Raw genomic sequence first — 23,128 nt, 5'->3', positions numbered from 1 at the left:
TAATTAATAATTCTATGATTCTATAAGTAACAGCTCCACTTCACAATAGCCCTGAGTCTCCTGTGAGGGATCTTATCACATGCTTCCCAGAAAGTCGAAATATATAACAACCAACAACTCTACTATTTTCTCAAAGAACTTCAATAATTTTTTTTTGTAGACACAATGGAGCCAATTTTCAGATACTCAGTCTGAAATGGTTAACAATTGGTGCAAATCTCACCAGAATGGTAATGTTTTAGTAGCACTCAATTGTAATAGTAATCTAATTTGCATAATTATTCACTGCTCCAGGTGCAGATACAGATGGGTGCAGGGACCACACTTGTGGTGGGAGCAGAAAATTACACCGGGGTGAAGTTTAAAGGGATGCAGATAATTAAAGGGAACTGGCAGAATAGGGGGACAAAAATGTTTATAGCCTTTGAAAGGCTCAAGTCATTTCAACCCATTGGCAGCCTTTGCCAAAGCTGAAGGGGGAGAGGCTAAGAAGCAATAGCAAAAATGAAGGGAAAGGAAACCCAGTGAGCAGGTAGGAGTCTGCATGTAAATGGGGAGCACAGCTCCTGAGTCCCCATTTGATGACTGCTGTTTCATAATGTTGTATGAGGTGGTTGCACTCCATGGCACCAGCTCCATGAGTGTACAGTGCAGCATGCCTGAAAGGAGGTGAAAGTTGGCTTGAGTGTGCAGCTGACTGCTACTGTCACTGGCTGTGCCAGCCCGATGCTGCATGGTAGCACAGGACCCTCTGAAGACAGTTTCCCATGGTCATTGCAAGGTTAGTGCAACAATGCTTGAAAATATGATTGGTGGCACCTTGGCAGGTGACCAGTGAGACCTGGTCACCTCTTGTCTGCAGATGCAGGTGTGTGGATACCAGCAGATGGGCACCTCTCATGTAGCATTGACTTGGCATCACATCACATCAGACATGAGTATTCCCATTAGTAAACTCATTGGTGCCAGTATTGGTACATGAGGCAAAGAAAGCAACATCAATTGGTGCAAAGACTCATGAAAACCTAAGTGCCAGCAGGAAAAAAAACTGATGCAGAAATGGCCATAAAACTGTAGAATAAATCCTCTGACCAGGTGCTTTGAATCTGTATACAGCTCAGCACATAGCAACCCCAGGATAGATGGGTGAGATTTGCACCTGGTGGTGCTCCAGTACGTCACTTCCACGTGAATAGGTTAGGAAGCTCCATCTTATTTCCGATGGAAGCTTCCTCCAACCTCTAATAATTCTTGTACATGCACACACTGTCTACCTAGCTCATACTGTGAGAAGCAGAGGCACTATCTAGTCATTTTAGCCTGGAAATTGCTTTGTGATGTTATGTGAATGCTTAACACACTGATATTAAATACCTTTCTCCACTGTTTTATTGGAGTTGTGAACCAGTTTATTTTAAATGGCCAAACATCTCTGTTAAAATAGCAGAGAGACTGGTTTGATATGATCGTTTGTACAGTCATTTGCAGACCTTTTTTTTAGTTGTTTTATCTGCTTGCAATGTGTTTTGATGTTAATTTTAACAATGTGCATTACACAGTAACATGGCAGTTTATCCAATGAAACTTTCTCAATTCCAAAAAGATACCTGTGTGTCTACAAAAAGGAAGGTGATCTGTTCATACTGTATTCCTGCTTTCATCAAGATCCCTTTGATGTCTTCTCTCCATTCTGCTGGTCCGTAATTTTTGGAAAGTTCAATTTGAAAACAGTCAAATTCAGCCCTGGCAGGGAAAAATGGATATTTTTTAAATTACTGAATAAAAACGACCTTTTAATTTCTCATATTGGCACACTGGCACATGTACAATTACAATAAATAAAATCCTTTATATAGGGAGCAGAGACCTATGACGGTAAATGCTCCGAAACCCACTTCTGTTGAAGTACAGGGAGCAGCAGGTTTAGATGGGTGAGAGACAAGTGTTTTGCTCATCATGGACTTCATGTTCACTAGCACCATTCATAGTGGTGTGAGAGCATACTCCATGTTACATCACAACTATGGGCTCTGTTTAAGTAGCTTCCAACACTCCTGACTTGGTGAGAGCCTTTTGCATGACATCGCAACCTCACGTCCTTCTGCCTCAAGATAACAATCTCATACTTTTTCAAGAGAGAGTCAAAAGGAACGATATTAAGGCGGTGCTGTCTATAGTTGCTACAGTCACTACACTGCTTATAGTTTTAATAGAATTTTGTCTCCGTAGTGGTGTCTTGCTTTGTCTCGCTCTCCAAGAGAAACAAAGCAAAAACCACAAATTTCACAGCTCGATGGGCTGTGAAGAGACAACAAAAAAAGTCATAAACTGTAAAAGAGAGAAGGATTAAAAAAAGTAACTTTAAACTGCATGGAGGATGTATTGCTGGTTCTACTTCCACAACAATGCAAGCAGTAATCAAATTGGAGCTCAATCGTGTGTTAATCAGACTCTCATTCACCACTACAGTTGAGGTGTGAAAACATTCAGTGAGCCAAGTTGGGGGAGATGAAAGATAAATAGACTGCCATCTCTATATCTGCCACTAAATGTCACCAACATGGTATGGCTCCTTCCTAGAGTGTATAATTAAAATGTCAGTTGGCCTGTTAGATGCGTGGCTACTACTAATAATGTAGTAGAAACCTCTTCACTGCCATGAAAGTCCAATAAGCACTTATGGGTTATAAATGAAATACATGGGGTCGTTTTAACGGAGGTCCCAGTGGACAGTGATTCTACTGCACAAAGCTACATCCAAATTGGTCAAGATGTAGCTTCCCTTAGATCTGGCAAAACGCAAAAATTAAAAATCAAGCCGAAGATATGCACAAAAAAGAGAAATGCATAGGAGAGAGGAATAAGAGACAAGAAAGCAATTGGGAGATAAAGACAAAAACAAAGAACAAAGAACAGAGAGAGAAAAATGTTTTTTCAGGAGTTAGACAACAGTAAAAATGATTTTCCATACTGTATTACTATATCATGTTTACTAGACTAAGGTTTTGGGGAGGAATGGGAATGGGTACAGAATGTATGACATCATTAGGTCTAGGTAGTTCTACCTCTTTGACCAAGCTTTTGGTCACCTGTCCTAATAGCTCCCTATGTGGCTCAGTGTCAAATTTTGTCGGAAAATGCTTGTGTGAAGCTATATAAATGCAAATTATTGTTGCTGTTGTAGTTCATTCAAATAACATAGAACGTAGCACAGATCTGCACTAAGAATGTGCTTGGAAAGCTATGCATCCCAGTTAGTCGTGTACGTCTACAGCACAGTACCTTAAACTCTCCAACAATATGGTTACAGAAATTTTTATAACACAAATATCAGTCAAATTTATGTTGCTGGAAGAAAGGAAAATTGACCAATGGCATAGGCAGCTCGGCCCTGGGTCTGCTGCAGCAACTATTTGCCTTCCTACTGCTGTAACTCCCCAGCAGTGACCGAGGGGCCCACCACCTCCCATATGTGAATGCCCCCCAGGGCCAGCAATACAACTGGGGTCAGCAGCGAGGAACGTAAGTACATACCCGTGGAGATGTGCCCAATAAAGAGAATAAGGAGCAAGGACGGTCCAGCCCGTATTGCATGAATGACTGTGTTAACTGGTACCTGTGAGGAAGGAAAAAGGGGGAGAAGGAATGGAATAAAATAGAGATGGGAGAACTAGGAAGTAACAGAAGAAAGTGGAGAAAGAATAGGAGAATATAAAAGAACTGAAAGAAGAGTGAGTTTATAAGAAAAAAAGTAGGAATGAGGAGGAAATTAAACATAAAAATGGCTGAAATTTAAAATATTTTTTATGCAGTACTTTGGAGTAGTTTGCATTAGGTAACTTCAATTCAGTTGTTTGAAATCACATTTTGAAATGCAGATCTTTATCAGATTAGAAAGTTGCATGTAATATTTCCTGTATAAATGGCAGATGGCTCTGAAAAGTGAGCTTTCTGTTATATCGTTGTTCTTTGAAATAATTTCTTGCTGTACTTGGCCTTAGTCACTAAGGAGACAGAAAGACAAAGAGAAAAGTCAGTGAGTGACAGACATGGGGAGAAAGTAAGAAAGAAACACAGAGAAGGGTTAGAGAATAACAGAGAGAAAGTAATAAAAACAGAGACAAAGGTCAAAGAGTAACAGACAGAGAGAGCAACAAAGAAAACGGTTACAGAGTAACTGACAAAGGGAGAGAGTAATACATAGAAACAGAGAAAAGGATCAGAGAAAGGTCAGAGAATAACAGAACAGGAATAGTAGAGAGAAACATAGAAATATTAGACAGTACAGACAGATGTAGCAACAGAGAGAAACAAATTGAGAAAGGTGAGAGCGATGAATAGAAACACAGAATGGTGAGAGAATGATGGAAAGAGATGAATAGAAGCACAGAGAGAACGGTCAGAGAATGACGGAGAGCGATGAATAGAAACACAGGGAGAACGGTCAGAGAATGATGGAGAGAGATGGGTAGAAACAGAGAGAACGGTCAGAGAATGATGGAGAGAGATGGGTAGAAACAGAGAGAACGGTCAGAGAATGATGGAGAGAGATGGGTAGAAACAGAGAGAACGGTCAGAGAATGACAGAGAGAGATGGGTAGAAACACAGGGAGAACGGTCAGAGAATGACGGAGAGAAATGAATAGAAACACAGGGAGAACGGTCAGAGAATGATGGAGAGAGATGGGTAGAAACAGAGAGAACGGTCAGAGAATGATGGAGAGAGAGATGGGTAGAAACACAGGGAGAACAGTCAGAGAATGAGAGAGAGAGATGGGTAGAAACACAGGGAGAACGGTCAGAGAATGAGAGAGAGAGATGGGTAGAAACACAGGGAGAACAGTCAGAGAATGAGAGAGAGAGATGGGTAGAAACACAGGGAGAACGGTCAGAGGATGACGGAGAGAGATGAATAGAAACACAGGGAGAACGGTCAGAGAATGAGAGAGAGAGATGGGTAGAAACACAGGGAGAACGGTCAAAGGATGACGGAGAGAGATGAATAGAAACACAGGGAGAACGGTCAGAGAATGAGAGAGAGAGATGAATAGAAACAGAGAGAACGGTCAGAGAATGATGGAGAGAGATGAATAGGAACACAGGGAGAATGGTCAGAGAATGATGGAGAGAGATGGGTAGAAACAGAGAGAACGGTCAGAGAATGATGGAGAGAGATGGGTAGAAACACAGAGAATGCAGAGAGAGATGAATAGAAACACAGGGAGAACAGTCAGAGAATGATGGAGAGAGATGGATAGAAACACAGGGAGAACAGTCAGAGAATGATGGACAGAGATGGATAGAAACAGATAGAACGGTCAGAGAATGATGGAGAGAGATGGATAGAAACAGAGAGAACAGTCAGAGAATGACAGACACAGAGGGCTCAATTTTAAAAGGGTGGCGGGATGGCAGCAAGGGTGGTGGGGGAGGGGGGCGGAGAGGTGAGAGGGGGTCAATGGGCGTGCGGCAAATCCGAATTTTAAAAAACTTGCCTTTCCCCACCCGATCGCGAAGTAATTGATGCTCATCAATCTTGTTCCGGGGTTTCGCACCTGGCAGCCAGCCTGATTGACAGGCTGGCTACCGACAAGAGCTACAACGCCGAGGTGGGGTGGGGGGAGAAAGAGACCTCATCGGGTGCTGGAACAGAGAGTGGGGCAGGGGTCACAAAAATTTGGGGGAATACAAAGATGGGGGGGGGTGGGGAACATCGGACATTGTTGAAGGTGGGGGGGTGAGACATCGGAGCAGGGAAGTGCAGGTGACATCGTTTGAAAGGTAGGTATATTTATTCTTTTTTAACTTTGTGAAATGTTAATTTATTTAATTTATTTAGTTTATTTTTGCCTGATACGGCCGGAAGCCGTGGGAAAGCCGCCCAGGTAAGTTGAAAATCGTTTTAACTACCTACTATGTAACAAATAAACTACCTTAAGTACCTCATTTGCTTCTTGCTGACGGGACTTCTGGATTCCAGAACCGTGCGCGCACACAGATGCGTCTGTGTGAGACATGGAAGTCGGCGGGTTGGAGCCGGGTTCCTTACCCGCTTGGGTTTTTACCGATTTTCGCTGCCCCCGCCCCACGCATCCGGACTTTCATTTGAAAATTGAGCCCAGAGAGAGAGTAATAGACAGAAACACAGATATATGAGGGAGTAGCTCTCAGCTAAACAGCAAAATAGAATGATAGGCATCTGCTGATGAAATAAAAAACAGGACTGACTCCCATCCAGACCTTCGTAAGATTAGTGAATGAGGCAGTGGACCTTGCCAGAATATAATTGGGGACCCTGATTCATATGCTTTTAAAACTTAAACCTAACCATAGCTTCTTATTTACCTCATCTTCTCTCTTATCTTTTCAACCTGGTGCTGGTCCACATTATGAGCCTTAGTCCTTCACTTAGGTTTCTCAGCTTAAAAACACGTCCCACATTTACGGTCTCATTGAGTGTCACTGTCCAGTTAATGCTAAATTATGGACAGTCCAAACTGGTTTCTCAAAAGCAAAAAATAGTGCGGATGCTGGAAATCTGAAATAGAAACAGAAAATGCTGGAGAAGCTCAGCAAGTCAGGCAGCATTTGTGGGGAAAGAAACAGAGTTAACGTTTCAGGTCGATGACCTTTCGCCGTCTGACAAAAGGCCTTCGACCTGAAACGTTAATTATGTTTCTTTCCCCACAGATGCTGCCTGACTTGCTGAGCTTCTCCAGCACTTTCTGTTCTTGTTCCAAACTGGTTTCTATTGGCTAGAGGTCTACACAAAGCAACGCCATTTTAACTTCACCTCTTATTTGTTCTGAGAAATTACATAAAAGAATGTGGTTTATGCTGCTGGACAGCTATGACCCATTCCTACTTACATATGTGATGCTAATTTGGTAAGGGACTGTCTCCCACTGCCCCCAACTCCCAGTAGCAGAGCATTGCCCATTGGCTGCCTCAGAATCCTACTGATTCTACAGATGTGTTGGATGGCATCCATGAAGAGAACAAGCTTCAGCTTGGTGGTGCTGGTCTGATTGAAGTCATCCATGTACTCCTCAATAATTTGCACCATCTACAAGGAATAGAGAGGAAATACTACTTGCTTACACCATATCTTCTTTATTGTAAGGGTTAGATAAGAGGCATATTGCAGTTACACTCACATATTTGCCCCAAAAGTTTGTCTTCAAGTGGCCAATTTCTGTACTTTTGCTTACATTGCTCTGAAGCAGTGTAAATACAGTAACACCACAGTGTGATCTGCTGATTAAACTGACTGGGCAGGACATGTTTTTTCTGTGTCCTATGATCCAGGTAATATTGGGGAGGCTGATTCTAATAAAAGAACTTAATCAACAACAGTAGAAGATATAGGCCCCGATTTACCTATCTTATCCTGCTCGGGAATGTTCAGTTCCCATGTGCAAAGGAGAAGAAAAAGGGGCAGAGACCCATGATGCTGGGTCTGTGTGCCTCCCTTACATTGCCCCAGAATTTCCAGGGTGGGGAGAGGGGCCGAGCACATGTGCCTATAAAAGGTGCAGGCATTGTAATGGCATTGAAATGATGCGGGATGGGCCTAACTGCACTTCATGGCTCATGTGCTTCTGGGAATGCCAGTTGGGTACCCATTGGAGGGGCACCCAAAGAAGCTGTGGGTAATCCTTGAAACCTGACCCTCACCCCTCAAATCAAAGGGGTAGGCAGCAAGACCAACTAGGCCTAAAAATGTAGCTAACCTTTTCTCTTCATAGGGACCCATTGGTTCCTCAGGGCTGGAGATCTTCCGGGTGCTGTTTTCGACAGCAGCCAGAAGGGGCTGCAGCCAGCAGCTATTACCACTGGGCATAAGCCCCTGGCAGTGGGCAGCCCTGCGCCAGAGGCACAGTAATAGGTCAATCCCACAAATCCAGGGGGGGGCTCAGGTCAGGTCAGGCGCCATTTGGTTGTGCTGCATTTTACTAACATCCCCATGCAAGTGCGTGACAAATATCAGGGCCATATATTCTGATCTGGGAGGTGAGCGGTGCTGCAGATGGTTCAGCTGCAATAGGACGCTCCTGGTATTATTAAGGCAATCTGACAGCTTCTATTTTGGATAAATTCACCACTCTTCATGGTTGCTATCCAGTCATTTCTACTAGAAAGTGCATGTGTGAGTGTTGGGTGAAGACATGATTGGCCTTGGCAGTGACATGCCAGATAGTGAAGTCTCACAGTCTAGACTCAAATAAATGTAATCAATCTATCTAGAACCAATCTTTCTGGGGGATTTAGCAGTCCCGGAACCTATTCTAGGCAGATCGATTACATTTATGAGTCTAGGTGGTGAGCATTGACAAGATAATTGACTGTCTGGCAAGCTCAATCCTAGCCTTCAACATCCTCCACAGGCACACTTTTCAGTAGAACTGACTGGATAGCGATTAGGAATGGGAATCAGGGCTCATCTTTCACCTCCCTAGCCTAGTAATGTTGGTCATTTCTAGTGCCCCACCTGACTGCCTAATGTAACTGATCAGCTAATCACAAACTGGGGTTGTGACCTGGGACCATCTTGACTTGTTGGGCTCAGATCCTCACTGGAAGGTCATCAGGGCAACTGCGTGAGCGGTCCAATCAAAGAGATGGCAGTCATTAGACTGGTTTGTCAGGAAGCCATTACAACTTAAAACTGGCAACAGTGGAGGTGTGAGACAAATTTCCATGGTGCAACTATATGGCAGTCCCAATCTTATGACAGTGTGCTTTATTTAGCATAGAAGATGCAGCTCTGCACTTCTTGCTTCTAGGCAGTATTGACTTGGATTGTACTAATTGTCATTGCAATGGCAGTTTGCAGTAATTGGGTTAAACACAGAGCAGAAATTCACCTTGTCCTGGTTGTCGATAAACTGATAGATCTTGCTATCTATCCCAATAGCCATGAAATCCCCATAGAGAACAGGCAGTTGTGGAGCAACTTCTTCAAAATGTGTGCCAAATTCTAAAAGCTTGCTGTGCATCAGGTTTTCAAACCAGTTGCGGTCACTGTCATTCACCAGCCGGTCTTTGAACACACGGCAACTTTCGTGGTACCACAGTCTCAGCAACAGAACTTTATTCTGAAACAAGAAAATGAGCCCATGAGAAGGCAGTGCAGAATACAGCACATTTGTCTCAGTTACTCATTAGTAAATTGAAGATTTTATTAGGAAAATCAGAGAGAGCTTCTCATCATGCACATTTCAAGTACTCTGATCATTGGTAAATTGAGGTGGTTCACATCATAATATTTTGCATATGTAAAGCATAGATTTTCAAACTGGGGTTCATGGACCCACTAGGTCACCAGGTATTGGGCATATCGTGAATTACAAACACAGTAAGTCCATTCATCTGCCAGATGTCAAGCCCATTGTAAGTGCCAGCCTCACAGGATTACCCACGGTCAGGAGAAGGTTGCCTGATTTAAATAGTACTGGTGGGCACCCGTGCCACTATGGGAACATCTCGGGCAGAGGAGATGGGAGAAGCCATTTTGTTTTTCCTTGGCAGACCTGGACTCCCCAGTGGTTCCCACTTAAGCTAGGTGGAAGGCTGGGACGCTTCCTCCCTCCCGGCATACTGGCCATCTAATGTAACTCAGGTCAGAATCCAGGAAATTTTCAGTCCTCGCAACTCCATCCCCTGGCGATACTTCCTCTGATGTCAGGGGCCATGTTTAGGGTGGATGGAGGTTTCAGCACAATTATTCTTGGGGGGGGGGGGGAGGGATTTGTACTGTAAGACTGCCACAATTGATCCAGATACATTAAGTGCTGCTTCCAAAATCCCAATGGTATGTTTGGGAATAATTCTGGTGGTAGAATGAGTTTCATTGCACCTGTACTCTTCTTCTGTCCATTGTTGCCACATGGGTGTAATGAACCATGGCTTCTGTGGGTAGCCTTGGTCTCTCTAGAGTCACCCTTCTACTCTATATTCCCTTTCAAATAAAGGTTGCACAGGTGATTACCTCAAAAGTAAACCATCATGAGAGCTTCGAGGGAAGTAGGCTTTGAAATGCATGATTGTGTGTTGATGGCCCACATTGAAATAACAAAAAATCCTTTACAGACTACATATTGTTGCTTATAGAGGTGCAAAATGTGGAAAGAAACTTTGCAGTGGCTCATCTTTAAATGAAGACTCTGGCCTTCTCACTGCATCTCTCCAGCAACGCCTGTTAATTTGTGCGAGATGAATGGATCCTGCGAGCAATACGCAAATGGTGCAACGTGGTGCACTGTGGGGTTTATTTATTCCTACAGCACAAATTGAACTGACTGGGGTAGACCTTTGTTTTCATTCCTTGGGAAGCAATCAGGTGGAACGGATCCGTTGCCCATTATACAACCTGCCCGATTTTTATTCCATCGATTTTGGGCACCCAAGTGATGAAGACTGAAATCTACCCCATTGGCACTCAAAGTAAAAATTCCATTAACAGTATTTTGTAACAGATGGAAAACAGGTATAAGCAAGCGGCATACTGCATTACTGACATTGCTGGCCACTATCGCATGGTGGCCAATGGCATTACACTCAATGTCAACAGCAATACCTGGGCCATAAACACAAACTTAAAAGAAAAACAACTGAAGCTGTTGTGGGATCCTGGAACCCTCCAGTAGCTCACAAGAAGCCTTTGTTCCACTGAAAACTCTAATTTTGAGCGTTTAGGACGTTAGCCTTATCATCTAAATGTACTTATTACAAGACAACCAGAAAGGCAATAACAACAGAAGTGGTCCACAGGGCTTAATTTATTTACCATGAATCAGGTATGATAGTGTACTGGTTATGATCTGGACAAGTAATTCAGAGAACGTGAGATCAAATCCCAACGTGGCAGTTTGATTATTTGAATGCAATTTAGAAAATCTGGAAATAAAAAGCTGGTATCAGTGAAAGTGACCAGGAAGCTGTTGGATTGTTGTTAAAACCCAACTGATTCACTAATGTCCATTAGGGAAGGAAACCTGTCATCCTTACCCAGTCTGGCCTATACATGACTCCAGTCCCACACCAACATGACTGACTCTTAACTGCCCTCTAAAGTGGCATAGCAAGTCATTCAGTTGTATCAAACGGACTGCAGCGGTTCAAGAAGGCAGTCCACCACCACCTTCTCACGGCAATTAGGGATGGACAATATATGCCGGCCTTGCCAGCGACACCCACATCCCAAGAATGAATATTAAAAAAAACTAGCTCCTCATTAGGGCCTGTTATTTGAAGCAACTGGTTGGGCCAAGTGCAGGAAGAAAGAGAGAGTTGCCCTCTAGGTACAGCCATGGCTCAAGCATACCTGATTATCAGCAGATTCAGCCATAAGCATCCCCTGGAAGACTTTGGACAGATCACGCAGATTGAAGGTGTAGTGCGACTTGGCAGGGGTTGGGAGCAGCTGTGATGTTATGGTGGAGTACACTTTGATTGTTGCAGCAACAAGTGGCTCATTCAGAAGTTTCACCTCTTCAGCACTATCTGTGAAAAATAAACCAGCCAGACTTTAACACAGCCACAGTTAAAACCTACACTGCACCATTGCCTAAACAATAGCAGAGCTGGGAACCTATGTCCGCCCCTGACAAGCAAAATTATGGCCGGGGGAAGAGCCGGGGTCGGGCACTCCCTACGCCAGGAGTTCCTGCTCGTGATGCTGGAAGGGGTGTCTGTGGTGGCCTATGTGAGTGCAGACCAAATCTTTTTGAAAATATTTTTTAAACTGGATCAGTTGCCTTGCTCAGGGGGCTAAGGACTGTGTAGCTGCAACCGAGACCTGGCACCTATACAATCCCCAACCTCTTCCCCCACAAAGGTGGGTGGGCACTGGAGTTTCCGGCAGTAATGGGCAGGTGGATGCCAGAGATGCACCTAGAGTAGCACTTGTGTTCTCCTGTCCCATGTAAATCACGTGCCCTCACACTGACCCCACAATCCCGGGCAGGGTCAGTGCTGGAGGGCACTATCAGGCAAGTGTAAAAAGAACATGGACATGGAAGCATGATTACTTTGGGTACTGGATTTACTTTGGTAATCTCAAGATCCTATTTCGTATCACATCATCTTATGAGAATCAGAGAGTAAATTTGACAGTGCAGAGCATTGCTTGACGAGAGTGAAGATTGGAGAACTGGGCGTGGTGCGCACCATCGGTTTTCTGGATTAATTTTAAAATTCATTTGAGCTTCGCACCTGATCCTTCGATGTTGGTCCCAATGAGCAACGCTGCACAATGGGACTGGATTCTTGGAAAATTATACCATCAATATAAAAACGTGTAAATACTGATAACTTTTGCATGCCTGCTATCTTTTTAGTTTAGATTTGAGTACAGAAAAGCCAATGCTTTAAACGTGTCTCTGTGAGATCACTTTGTGCTCAGCGAGCTGAGAAACAACAGGGCTGTGAAATTGTACATTTTACGCTCTCACATCAACTACAGGGTAAGATGTACCATAGGTCTCACCCTGTCGTAATCTGACAAAGCATGAAAAGAATCACACTTCCAAACGTATTTTTGACGAGCTTCTATGTTGATCAAAGCAAGGGATGTCAATACCGGGAATGGGACCTTTTCTCACTTTGGATCCAGTGTCACCATCGTGAGCTCCCAGCTCAGCCCTAGTAGGGTTAGATACACGATGAAGCTCCTTCAATGCTGCTCGATGCCTTAATATGCCATAATTCCAATTTCAATTTAGCATACCAGACATCTTCTTAGCCACTCCGAGTAGCAATGTGCACCATGCTGTGCCAAATTAACAGTAGTTTTGTGGTGTGCACTCACATCCGCAAGGAACTGGGTAGAGAATGCCTCAAACTAATTTCACTTAGAAACTTTACGACTGAAGAGGAGAAAAATTAATCTGGTTGGCTTCAAACCAAGCTCTAAAAGATGAAAGGACAATATCCAGACACCACTGTGGCATGCAGCACTCCAATGTCTTTTAGTTGTCTTACAATTTAACGTCAACAATACTGAAAATAAAGTCAGCAGACGAGCTTTCAACTAGGAACATTATTGAAGATCTTTTTTAAAATTCTATTGCGCAGCGAGTTGTTATGATCTGGAATGCACTGCCTGCAAGAGTGGTGGAAGCAGATTCAGTAGTAACTTTCAAAAGGGAATTGGATAAATACTTGAAGGGGAGAAAATTGCAGGGCTCTAGGGAAAGAGCAGGGGAGTGGGACTACTTGGATAGCTCTTTCAAAGAGCCTGCACAGGCACGATGGGCCGAATGGCCTCCTTCTGTGCTGTAAGATTCCACGATTCTATTTTCTTCCTCTCAGGTTCCCTCATAGATCCGTTCCCCTGTCACCACTCCTCAACCCCAAATTTAGGTTTAATGTCCTATTGCTATATTTGCAACTGAATGGTGAAAGAGAAATCATTTCCATCTAAGGAACTCACCCAACCAACTACCCAAGATGGTCGAAAATATCATCAGTTTGCTGCTGTCGTCCATTTCAATAAAGGACAGATAGTTGAAATGGCGGGTGTATCGTGCAGTAACCGGGTTTCGTCCTCCACCCGGTGGCCCCATGGCACACAGAAAGTTGATATCCAATAGCCGCCTAAAGGTTCCTGCAACAAAGGGACACGTGCACTGTATAAGCAAAGCAATCTGATCCAAAATCACATCCAAATGAATTCCGATCAGTTTGAAGCTTGCAGAGCTAATATCTGACCAGATTTTAACTTCTTTCCAAATTTTCCAGCTGCTCTTCCCAGAAAACCTTATGTCTTGTCTGTCTTCAGCAGTGTTTGCCAAACCACTTTACAAATACTTTCACTGACTTGAAGGGGGCGATTTTAACCCAACCCACCTCGCAAGAATGGACCAGGCGCATAGTTAAAATCGCCTCCAAAAATCTAGCGCACCGTACCCGCCCGTCGCTGCTTTAACTGGGCCTTTATCTTTTTAGGCGGCCGAGGCACCTGCCTGACTCAGGCAAGAGGCTCATCAAATTGGGGGTCACTCGGCCCAACTGATCGATGCCAGTGTTTATGCTCCACACGAGCCTCCTCCCACCTTACTTCATTAGGGCCCCGATGGCATTTTAACCGCTGGCTGAGTGGGGCACCCGCTGTGGCTGCCTTGCTCAGTAAGGGAAGAAATGGAGGTCCTAAAAGGTATTTTTAAAACTTTTCTTTGTGGGGCGAGGAGGAGCAGAGTGCTCTTCGGAGTTCCAAAAGGATAGTCTGTCTTCTGCTGCCCCAGGCTCGCCCCCCACTTCCAAGCTCCGAGACTCTGCCGAGTGCTCCCCCATCCCATGACTTACCCGAGTGCTGAAGGTGGCCTCTGTGCCACTCGATCTTCGCATGCTGGCAGCTAGTCAGTGGGATATAAATGGGGCCCAGGAGTTAAAATAGCCTGGGCCTCAAATCCTAAAATTACATAGAATTACATAGAATTTACAGGACAGAAACAGGCCATTCAGCCCAACTGGTCTATGCCAGTGTTTATGCTCCACACGAGCCATCTCCCACCTTACTTCATCTAATCCTATCAACATAACCTTCTATTCCTTTTTCCCCCGTGTACTTATCTAGCTTCCCCTTAAATGCATCTATGCTATTCACTTCAACCACTCCATTTGGTAGCTAAATCCACAAACTAACCACTCTCTGAGTAGTTGATGTTGTCAGGGGGTTTGGCGCCCACCTGCCCGACCAAAACCCATTCCCAGTTAAACACCCACTGATCCTTGAAAATCTGACTGGGATTTTATTCAGCTACTGATTAACCCATGTGTTGTGTGTTGTGTCTGTAGGGGCCGATGCTCCTGCTTACCTTGCCCGGATGCTGGACAGTTAGAGCGCCTGAGTTTGGTGGGCTGGGTCAATAGCATGCCTGACTGCACCCCTGTCTCAGACCTGCCCTCTTAGCAGGGACTTGCTTGGCGAGAAGGGGATGGAAACTGCAGCGCTATGGTCTATTTAGAGGCTGTAAAAGAGACATTTAACTTTGCAGCCTTGCTGCCTGGTCCCCCTCTGAACCGCCGATCTGAGGGGCTCCCAGTTGCAAGGCCCACCAGCAACTTCTTCAGGCAGATGGACAAATTTATTAGAGTTTTCTGAGGATGTAACTAGCAGGCTAGATAAAGGGTAACCAGTGGACGCAGTACATTTGGATTTTCAAAAGGCATTCGATAAGGTGACACGTAAAAGGTTGTTACGCAAGATAAGGGCTCATGGGGTTGAGGGTAACATATTAGCATGGATAGAGGATTGGTTAACGGACAGAAAACAGAAAGTAGGGATAAACGGATCATTCTCAGGTTGGCAGGCTGTAACTAGTCGGGTGCCGCAAGGATCGGTGCTTGGGGCTCAGCTATTTACAATCTATATTAATGATTTGGATGAAGGGACCGAGTCTAATGTATCCAAGTTTGCTGGCGATACAAAGCTAGGTGGGAAAGTAAGCATTGAGGAGGACACAAAGAGTCTGCAAAGGGATATTGACAGGTTAAGTGAGTGGGCAATGAGGTGACAGATGGAATATAATGTGGGGAAATGTGAGGTTATTCACTTTGGTAGGAAGAATAGAAAAACTATTAAATGTTGGTGTTCAGAGAGACTTGGGTGTCCTCGTACAAGAAACACAAAAGGTTAGCATGGAGGTACAGCAGGTAATTAGGAAAGCAAATGGCATGTTGGCCTTTATTGCAAGGGGGCTGGAGTACAAGAGTAAGGAAGTCTTACTACAATTGTACAGGGCTCACCTGGAGTACTGCGTACAATTTTGGTCTCCTTATCTAAGGAATGATCTACTTGCCTTAGAGGTGGTGCAACAAAGGTTCACTAGATTCATTCCTGGGATGAGAGGGTTGTCCTATGAGGACAGGTTGAGTAGAATGGGCCTACACTCTCTGGAGATTAGAAGAACCAGAGGTGATCTCATTGAAACATATAAAATTCTGAGGGGGCTTGACAGGGTAGACGCTGAGAGATTGTTTCCCTGGCTAGAGTCTAGAACTAGAGAGCATAGTCTCAGGATGAGGGGTTGGCCATTTAAGACTGCGATGAGGAGGAATTTCTTCACTCAGAGGGTTGTGAATCTTTGGAATTCTCTACTCCAGAGGGCTGTGGATGCTGAGTCATTGAATATATTCAGGGCTGAGATCGATAGATTTTTGGACTCTAGGGGAAATCAAGGGATATGGGGATAGGACAGGAAAGTAGAGTTGAGGTTGAAGATTAGCCATGATCTTATTGAATGGCGGAGCAGGCTCGAGGGGACATATGGCCTACACCTGCTCCTATTTCTTAAGTTCTTATGTTCTTATGTTCTTTTCCCTGCAAATGTGCATCATTGGGATGAAACCACAAGGCGTAGAGCCCGGGAAAATCGATCAACTTTTTGAAATAATAAAGCTGCAGCAGGGTTAGCACCAGCTCAACATTTTACATAATATTGGCTAGGATTTTCTGCTCTGTACGCCCTCTGCCCACCATTTCTCACCAATTCATTTTAATTTGGGAGAAGCTGCAGGATCAGGGGTGTGGGAGAGGAAAATCTTGGCCACCGAGATTTTGCACTGTACGGAGCAGATGGAAGGGTAAATACACGGAAGAACAGACATACCTATCTGTTTCCTGTCATACCAGCCACGATGATCCATCCACTGCCGCAAGATTTCAATAGGAGGCTGGGCTCCATACGTCTCAAGAGCTGGCATATTCAGGTCATCAATGAAAAATATAAAATACTTTCCGAGTGGAGGCCCAAACACACCTTTGCGTCTGACAACAAAAATCATAAACAACCAGGAATATGAATATTTTAGAACAGGGCAAAAACAAACACAATGGGGGTGAAACTGGTCCAAAGTCAATGGAAAAGAAAATTTGGCAGGGCTGTCGATTTGTTATCACTTGTTTTGCACCACCACCGAAGACCAATTTTAACCCCAATGTTCTAATATACTGGAACCATCAGAGGGAGGAAACCTTTATCACCCTCTCTGGGCTGTACTGGAGCTCAGCCAATGTTTCCTGATAATTGTCCCACATCAGAGAGAGGATGGCCTAGAATTTCGATGACGCTGTGCCATTTTTACAGGCATAAAATGGGTGCTAAAGTGTCCAATGTAGGGGGCAGCGTGGGTACGCACATTCCATTCTGGAAGTGCACGGCCTGCCATGTTGGTATAGGCATCAAAAGAGGCATTCAGGATCCCCGCCTGAAACAGGTGTTAGGCCCTTTGCATATTGCCTGTTTGAGGTCCCCCTTTGTAAAATTGGGCAGTCTGTTCAGAAAAACCAGGTCTACATGTGGCCTAACCAGCAGACTTTAAAGGGACCACCGGAGGCCGCCACCAAAGAGGTAAGTTTTGAAAAAATACTTACCTGAATGTGGAGCCAGGCTGCACAGGAGTGCTCCTCCCAGCTCCATATTAAACCCATGGGCCGCTTCTGGCCACCGCTTGCTCCCCACTCCTGATCGCTGCCTCCCTCCCTCTTCCAATCGCTGTCTCCCTCCCTCTTCCAGTTGTTGCCTGCTCCCCTTTCCTGGTCGCCCTCTCCTCCCAATCGCTTACCCCCCTCTGCGGTCGCCCCCCTCCTTCTCGATCATTTACCTCCCCCATTCCAGATCTACCTGAGGGCTGCTGCCTGCGATGCAGTGGCCTGAAATTGAAATCCTCTTCTCCGGCGAGCCGCCAGGGATGCCCGGCAGGTGTCTACAGCTTGTTGGCCTGATGCCCAATATCGGGTGGGTCTTGGGCTTTCCTGTTCCGATGCATGGGATCGATTTCTAGGCCGATATCTCTATCCCTGTATACTTAGTTATTTCAAAGTATCCTTTGTAGATCGATTGAGACAATTTGGCCAATGTGCAAGTGCAAAGTATTGGCATCATGACATTGGCTGGCAACTACCACACATAGACATGATGGCGTCAGGATGCCACTGCCAGTTAATGAACTGCTACCACTAGAAAGGCATGTTCATTGACCTCACCAAGACTGGCAGCAATCAGTTAGAAATGTGCTTTCTGGTCTGCCGGTCTTAAGAAATTTAGCACCAGCTGCACGAGGCCTGTCAGCAGGAGGTCGTGGTCAACATCATGTTCCTGATACTTGGAATTACCTTAATTGGTCACTTGTGTACCCTCTCAAGAGCAATAATATGCTTCCTGTGATCAGAGGACAAGAAGTGAAACAAGATAAATTATATAAGCGATAATGGAAAATAGTTTGGTGTGTTAGAATTACATCACAATGACTGATATGATATTTAATATACACTGATGGGCAGATTTTTAATGCAGTGGAATATTACGCTTGGATCAGGTTAACTAAGGACAATGCATTCATCCTCAGTGCTTTGAAGATGCTGGTGCCAGAAAATATTGGAAAATCTAACTAAGGTTTCTATCATCAAGTAGTTGATGTTAGAAAGCTTTCACTCGGCTGATGGCTCACTGGGCTGTTGAACTCTTCTAGCTGTACAGCACCGACAGCTGCATATCCACAAACTCACCTCTTATCAAGTTTACTGTCGATGAAGTCCTGTGTTTGATTAGCAGATGTACGAGCTGAAAATATTAGAAAATGAGAGATGTAATCGGGAGCCATCTTTTTAAGAAGCTTGTCAGAGATGGTGAGGGTCTTTCCAGTTCCTGTTGGCCCAATGCACAGCGCCTTGTGGGGAGGGACAAAATAGCACAGTCTTCAGTAGTCTGTTGATTAGGAATACTGATAATACAGGCTAGCATAGGAACGTTTAATGTATTTAACAGAGGCATTATCCTACAACACAAACTCATTCAGCATTTGTCTGCTTGTTTCACCAATAATTTCTAGGCTTCTTTCTTTTTCTGAAAGGCGGCACAGAAACTGGTATTACCCGAAGGTCTGAAGACGCTTCCTTTATTAAAAACTAGGCCTAGTAACTAATTTTGCAAGTTTACTGGTACATTTATATCTTCCATATCTATATTAATACAGTCGCCGGAGCCTCCCACTCTGCCGGGGGCGTAAACCGGGTGATATTAGATCAGCCGCCCATTATACATCCCGCCAAAGCCGAAAGCTCCGCCCAGCATGTCAGCGCACACAAATGTTAGAATTCAGAGGTCGCACTTCATGTTGTCACACATTGATACAGATGCAAAGCAATCTTAAAACATTGGGCCCTCCCCGGCTCCAACCTGAAACTGCCTAGCACGCTCTGACCTGCAAACTTGCCTGACCAAACAATTAAAATTCAAGCGACCTCCGCCTGTTTTTAATCTGTAGTGATTAGACTTTCTAGTTTTAAAGGGACATGCTAGCTTAAACACAGCTTCGTCTCAGCAGCAGAATACATTTAGCATTACATAGTGTAATACGACGTGAAAGGCGACCTTCTGTGCTGTAACCATTCTATGATTTTATGATTATAGAACAGTGTATTATCCATCTGATCATGAGCAATGCCAAAAGACAAATTTTAAGACAAGTGCGTTAGGCTTTGGATATCGCACTTTGTATAAAACACCAACAAATCACAACTGGACATTCTTTGTAAAACTAGACAAGATAGATAAAAAGAGCCAACTATTCCCTGCTGGTATTTCCTGACCTGATGGAACCTAGCCTCTCTCCAAGGAGAGAGGCTGAGTAGCTGCCAATCTAAAAAACAGATGAAGATGAAGAGCTATGCTGTCTGTGACAAGGAAACCTGCAGGTACTATGCAGCAGAGGACTGGCACAGCCAAACAGTTGGTTAGTTGGGGCTATCCAACTTCCCTCCACCACCATCCAGACATGGCGCAGTGCTGACCGGCGGGGATGGCGCAGTGCTGACCGGCAGGGATGGCGCAGTGCTGACCGGCGCGGATGGCGCAGTGCTGACCGGCGCGGATGGCGCAGTGCTGACCGGCGCGGATGGCGCAGTGCTGACCGGCGCGGATGGCGCAGTGCTGACCGGCGCGGATGGCGCAGTGCTGACCGGCGCGGATGGCGCAGTGCTGACCGGCGCGGATGGCGCAGTGCTGACCGGAGCGGATGGCGCAGTGCTGACCGGCGCGGATGGCGCAGTGCTGACCGACGCCCTACTTGCAAGCACTTCATGCAGTACCAACTCCATTTTAGAAGACATCAAATGGTCGGGGGGGGGGGGTGCGGGGGAGGAGGTTGGGTGCTGAACTGCTTTGTTGCTTACCTACAGACTCATGTCTGCAGATTGGGTCTCCTTTTTCCTTTATTTTTGCTAGTCAATCCTGTGCCCCTTCAGCCTTGGCGAAGGGTGCTAATGGGTTGAAATTATTTTTGAGCCTTTTCCAAAGGCTGTAAGTATTTATGTCCAGTTCGGGCTCTTTCCTTCAATTGTCCAGGTTTCTTTGAATTTCACCCACAAACAATTTTCAGTTCTCACCACTAGTGTGCGCCCTGCTAAGCCAAATAAGAGCTATCTGCAAATTACCATTCTGGTGAGATTTACATAAGCTTTTAACCATTTAGAACTGACATACAGCAGTAAATGAAAATGAGTCACAGAGAAACTTAAATGGGTCTATGCCTACTACGAATTGGCCAGGGACTCATTTCATGCATAACCTTATAGTTAGTGAAATTCTGTGAAAGACTATTGTCTAACCCACTGCACCATCATAACATTTAAAAGGGAGGCCAGCGCCTGATTTTTTGGCCTGTTGAACATGGTTCAGACTAAACCTGTTCTCTGATGTGTGAACATTGGGGAGAGTGAAAGAAACTTCCCAGTCCAAACTTCCTGTTAAATTTTTGTTTGATTACACTCCTGTGAAGAGCCTTGGGATGTTTTACTACATAAAAGGCACTTTATAAATGCAAGTTGTTGTTATTATTGTTATAATTCTGTGCAATTTTAAAATGTGAATATTCACAATCAAGTAAAAAGTATGCCATCTGGAAGCAATGAGAATCACTGCAAGGGGTAATGAAGTACCATTATTTGCCTCATGGAGGAATAGCTTTGAGGCAATAATAGCTCTCGAGAAACTCCATGAGTCCCAATTATAGGATTGTCTACTCGTAGAAAGTTACAGCACAGAAGCAGCCATTCAACTTATCACAGTTTGTAGCAGAGAATTCTACATTCTAGTCACTCTTTGTAAAGAATTCTTTTCTAACCTTCATTTTGTGATAAGCTTTCATTTGTGTCCTCTCGTTACTGTCTCACTGACCCGTGAAAGCGATCCATCTCTATTTACATCCTGTGACTTAGCGTGTTTTCTGTCACTACCCAAAGGGACTACCGTCACTGTTCTCCTGGCAGTCCCTGGGGTCAGCAGAGACATTGGCAGTGTGCCAGGCTCTGCCTCCCCACTGGCATTTACATTCTGCAGGCAGGGAAGGGTTGGCCAGCAACTGTCCCAGTGGGGATATGGGGATGGGAAGTGATGTGAGGCCGGACATGCGTCAGTAGGCCTCACCGCCCAATTATCACACCTTTCCCTCCGCTATCCTGCCATTTCTTAGGGCAACATAATGGAGGAAAATCCAGCTCCATATTTCAGTGTTGAAAACGTATATGGTAAAAGAGAAAGAAAGGCAATCATTTTTCTGATCTGGAGCCAGAAATTTACAATATATAGACCTATTTACAAACAATAAAATACTAACTGAATCAGAACCAATATATATCAGCCACTCCAAGAAATGGTCTTTATTATCATAGCAATGACTGATAGTCACAGTGAGATATTGACCTCTGGCCTCATACGGAGCTTTCTGGGAGAGAATAAGAATTCTGTAAATTTGCTTAAAATTCTATCGTGCCATCCTTTGAATGTCAGCTTCTGTTCAGGGTCCAGCTCTTCTTGGCCCTGAGGCCTACAGCTTAGTCTTGAGCCAATGAAGATAGATACTATTCATCCTAACTATATGTGCCTGTATACATTTAATTTATAGTTGCATGTAGTGCTAATGCAGCAAGTCAATAATTTCATTACTTGTGATATCAAATGCAGCCATTTGCAAACATGTTTGAAAGGTATGTTTACATTTTGCAATGCATGTTGTAGGAAGGTGCTGGACAGGCAGTGATACCCCTGCTTGTGATCCTGTACACTACTGGTACTGGAGGGAGGAGGCAAGTTCCTAACAATGTTAATACCTACAGCGTTTAATAAGATGGTGACTCTAACATGGCAGTACTTTTTCACATGACTCTACTAATATACAAACTCTTCTCAATAAGAGTTTTTATTCTTATGTACAAGAAAAAAAATCTCACCGTCCACTTCTTCCTGAATTCAACCACACCAAGAACTAAAGCATTACAAAATATCCTGTTCTTCGAATCAATATAGCTGGTGATTATAGATACATGTGAGGAGACCTTAATTCTCCAACACCTCCTATTGGATCCAGAGATATAATAATAAAACTACAGAATCACCCTACAGCTGTCTCGCCACTTGACCTTATCACCAATTTAACGAAGGGTGATACTATCAGTCAGAATTATGCGGTTTGGTCACTTGCTCTCTACCACTCCCTTACCAGGTTCTGATGTGATGTGTGTTCTGGTATTGTTATGCGATTATCAATACCAAATTAACTAGAAGTGATATCTGTGACCATTTAGGAAGGATTGGCAAGTATCCGAATTCAAGCATGCAATGGGCATTTTTCATATTACTATGCCAAGAATAAGCGATAGCAAATGGTATACATCCAAATAATCAGTTGAATGAAAAACCTCAAACATGTAATATATGCAGTGCAAATATATTGTACCACTTATATAACAATCTTTCATATAATGAGGGCTCATCTTCTAAATGTGTGTCCCAACATGAAATCTCCAGTTTTCTCCCCTCCTCTATCTTAAAGGCCATAACCATAGCTGGGGTACAGTACCACAAGCACAACGTCATCCATTGGTACCTCAACCAAGTGCCCATTCTTTATGTGTGAGCATCAGCAATGAGCGTCAGATAGCTGTTTAACTATGTGGACAGCAAGGCTGAACCTGATGTCCTCACATACTGCCCCACGTGCATGCACTTTTCATAGAGGGTCACTAAATAGTGATCAGGAGTAAGAACCCTGGCGGATTTTTGGCCTCTCTAAATGAAGGTCATTGAGGCTGAGTGCAGTACCCCGATCATCACCCCACACTGAGATC

At 44.3% G+C, this 23,128-nt stretch overlaps 1 protein-coding gene across 1 annotated transcript in view; it reads right to left on the bottom strand.

Annotated features, from left to right (window-relative positions):
* The window catches only part of dnah1 (dynein, axonemal, heavy chain 1), a 333,655-nt gene that overhangs the window by 114,201 nt on the left and 196,326 nt on the right, over window positions 1-23,128 (bottom strand). The window contains exons 43-49 of the mRNA XM_067999000.1: window positions 18,512-18,672; window positions 16,614-16,771; window positions 13,436-13,609; window positions 11,327-11,505; window positions 8,868-9,098; window positions 6,870-7,066; window positions 1,608-1,743 (exon numbers count right to left, since the gene is read on the bottom strand). Of these exons, the coding sequence (XP_067855101.1) occupies window positions 1,608-1,743; window positions 6,870-7,066; window positions 8,868-9,098; window positions 11,327-11,505; window positions 13,436-13,609; window positions 16,614-16,771; window positions 18,512-18,672 (1,236 nt within the window). The remainder of the gene's footprint in view (window positions 1-1,607; window positions 1,744-6,869; window positions 7,067-8,867; window positions 9,099-11,326; window positions 11,506-13,435; window positions 13,610-16,613; window positions 16,772-18,511; window positions 18,673-23,128) is intronic.

The sequence above is a fragment of the Heptranchias perlo genome, chromosome 17 (assembly GCF_035084215.1).
Source record: "Heptranchias perlo isolate sHepPer1 chromosome 17, sHepPer1.hap1, whole genome shotgun sequence".
Taxonomy (NCBI): Eukaryota; Metazoa; Chordata; class Chondrichthyes; order Hexanchiformes; family Hexanchidae; genus Heptranchias; species Heptranchias perlo.
This window is presented reverse-complemented; position numbering and strand designations above follow the sequence as displayed.